The following is a 2,500-nucleotide window of genomic DNA, read 5'->3' on the forward strand; positions in this document are numbered from 1 at the left end:
TTAACTGTAAAATTGCAAATAGCACAATGATCACAACAAAGTGACCTACCAGTACGAAAATCGCAGTAAATGGCAGGAATTTTCTTGTGAGAAATCTCTCCTGACTGCCATCTGCTGCCATTGCAATCATAGAGTTGTCCTACAGTAAGAAAAGAAATAAATGTCCTGACATCCTCATGCCTGTCTTAAAATGTCATCGTTTCATTTGACTGACAAAGATTTAAGAGTGCAAAATAATCATTGAAGCACGATATCCGTTTCAGATGAATTCACGAAAGCTCGCTATTTTGATACGTGCAATGATAAACTGTAGATGCCTTTTCTTGCTTTGAAATCACGGATTCCTGGGACAAGAATAAGCGTGTGAAAACAAAATGATTCTCGGACGTCATGTGTTACTAAATGTAAATTATTATTACGCGTTAATAGTGATTGATCTCCCTTCCGTCACCAAGAATGAAACAGCACAATTAGGACACAGAACTCCCAATGCTTGTAACTCAGTTGAAAATCCATCGCCATTACTGAAGCAAGCGGAGCTTCTATGTAAATTTTTTTGCATAATATGGTTTTTTTGCATAATATGGTAGAATATTACGCCAACGTTGGTGGTTTTACGGATGAATAAACAAACACACAAGGAAGTACATTATCATTCCCTTCACTGACGATGTAAATTCCTTCCCAAGCTATAAACGGCTTGTGATTTTTCAACTTGAAATAAAAAGGATTGTAATTATAAGAAGCAGGGACTGACAATTCTAAATTCGTAAACTGTACTTACGTTCTAGAGCGGATCTGTCTGACTTCAGACGGATCCTATTAGGACTGTAAAGCTCAATGAGAAACGGGACGGAAAATAGTGCTCTTTTGCGTTGACTAAGTGGCACTTTTTCGCCTTTTTGCCGAACAGAAAAAGATGGAAACATAGATGCCTTTCAAATCAGCACATCGATTCCGTTTTGGTCTCTACATGGGCGAAAGTAGAAGTTGTCGCAGATTGCTTGTGATTAAAACTGATATCTCCTTCGCAACGAAACTTGATTCCGTAAATTCCCTGGTTGCCATCGACTCATTGCTCATTCTGTCAATTAGACTGTCAAATATCCAAATTTTCTGCTGTTGTGTTACCGTTTAATATCGGAAGACTTAACTGACAGTTTGATTCGCGAAAAGTCAAGTTGGTGAATGGAGAAAAGGCTTCCAATTCAATGATTCTTGGGTTTTGAAAGAAAGTAGGAGCATTGCTTCCGGCGTGATGTTCTGTCTGTTAATTCACTGACAGGAAAGCTTGCCTGAGGTTCTTCAAGTGACTGACTTACAACAACAAGCACGAACATAATCTCTGCGAAATGGAGCCAAGAGGTTGATTTCAGATGCAAAATAAAATGGTACTAATACATTTCACTGCGGCTAATGCTTTTTAAAAGATTTTTATTTTTGTGAAGCTTCGTTGGGTCGAAGACCGGTACACCAGAAGGGTTGTAAAATCCTATTTAATTTGCCCAAACTTGGTCAGTCACGATTCTCGTGACAATGATCTGTTAATATACAACGTAAGGATTTAACCAATTCAGTCTGCTTCCTCTTTCCTGGACCTCTCTTGCAAAGCAAGTATAAGCAAATAGAAAAATACGCGAATTCATTAGATTCTTGCTCATTAGAACCTTTTCACACTAAATTAACGACAATATTTATTACTCTCTCAAAGGTGAGTTCGGGTGAGTTGCAGTCCAATTTTTGGATTGCGTGATCGATTGCTCGTGGCAATAACTCCGTGGATTCCCTTAGTCACGAACAAAATTCAGTGGGACTTTTCTTCTTCATGATTTGTGGACTAATTTTCAAAAGTTATGGATTAACTTTTCCGTCTTGAACACATGTCCGCTGTGTTATTTGCATTGTATTCAAGCCAAGCTTGGGGGTTTTAATTTTCCTGATATTTTCAGTATCAATCGGCGAGGGCGTTGCCTCAGATTTCTGCATCATGGTTCGTCGTAAAGAATGGTCCAAACGGAATATTTTTTTACATGGATGGCTTCGTGTGTATTCAGACAATCGGTTGTTTTTAAATGGCCGTGTAGCAGGCTTCGTAAAATCAGTGGAAAGGAAATATCTCGGTCACCTAATTCGCTGCCCAGACAATCACGCCCGAAAAGACTTACTAAGCGTGGTTTCTACCAGAAAGTTTCACTAATTCACCAGGTTTCGAAGACTCAAAACAATGACAAGGACCGACTATTTACAGATGCCGTGAACCGGCGATATTGAGTGATTCCCGTCCCGATGGATATGGAAATCGAGGGGCTAAAACAATGAATGAATGCCGACGACTAAGAATCACTACACGTCACGCTTGAATTTGAAGTGAACTTCTTCTAGAAGTGTTCTAGGGCAAACCAGTTGTTGGACACAACGTTCCACTATTTACTAAAAATAGCAACGAAAAAAATATCGATTGTGAATCTATGAATTGATTTCCTTGTTGTTTTAGTTGATG

General features: G+C 38.9%; 1 protein-coding gene across 4 annotated transcripts in view; it reads right to left on the reverse strand.

Annotated features, from left to right (window-relative positions):
• LOC137969939 (CD63 antigen-like) overlaps window positions 1-2,500 on the reverse strand; it is a 37,209-nt gene that overhangs the window by 26,425 nt on the left and 8,284 nt on the right. For 2 of the 4 annotated variants that reach the window (XM_068816352.1, XM_068816350.1), the window contains exon 2: window positions 50-139. In XM_068816352.1, the coding sequence (XP_068672453.1) occupies window positions 50-130 (81 nt within the window). In that variant the 5' untranslated portion in view covers window positions 131-139. Of the gene's footprint in view, window positions 1-49; window positions 140-419; window positions 573-784; window positions 1,105-2,500 lie in introns of those variants that run through there. The other 2 variants (XM_068816353.1, XM_068816351.1) reach the window with 2 other exon arrangements.

Source organism: Montipora foliosa, chromosome 9, assembly GCF_036669935.1.
Source record: "Montipora foliosa isolate CH-2021 chromosome 9, ASM3666993v2, whole genome shotgun sequence".
In the NCBI taxonomy this organism is placed as follows: domain Eukaryota; kingdom Metazoa; phylum Cnidaria; class Anthozoa; order Scleractinia; family Acroporidae; genus Montipora; species Montipora foliosa.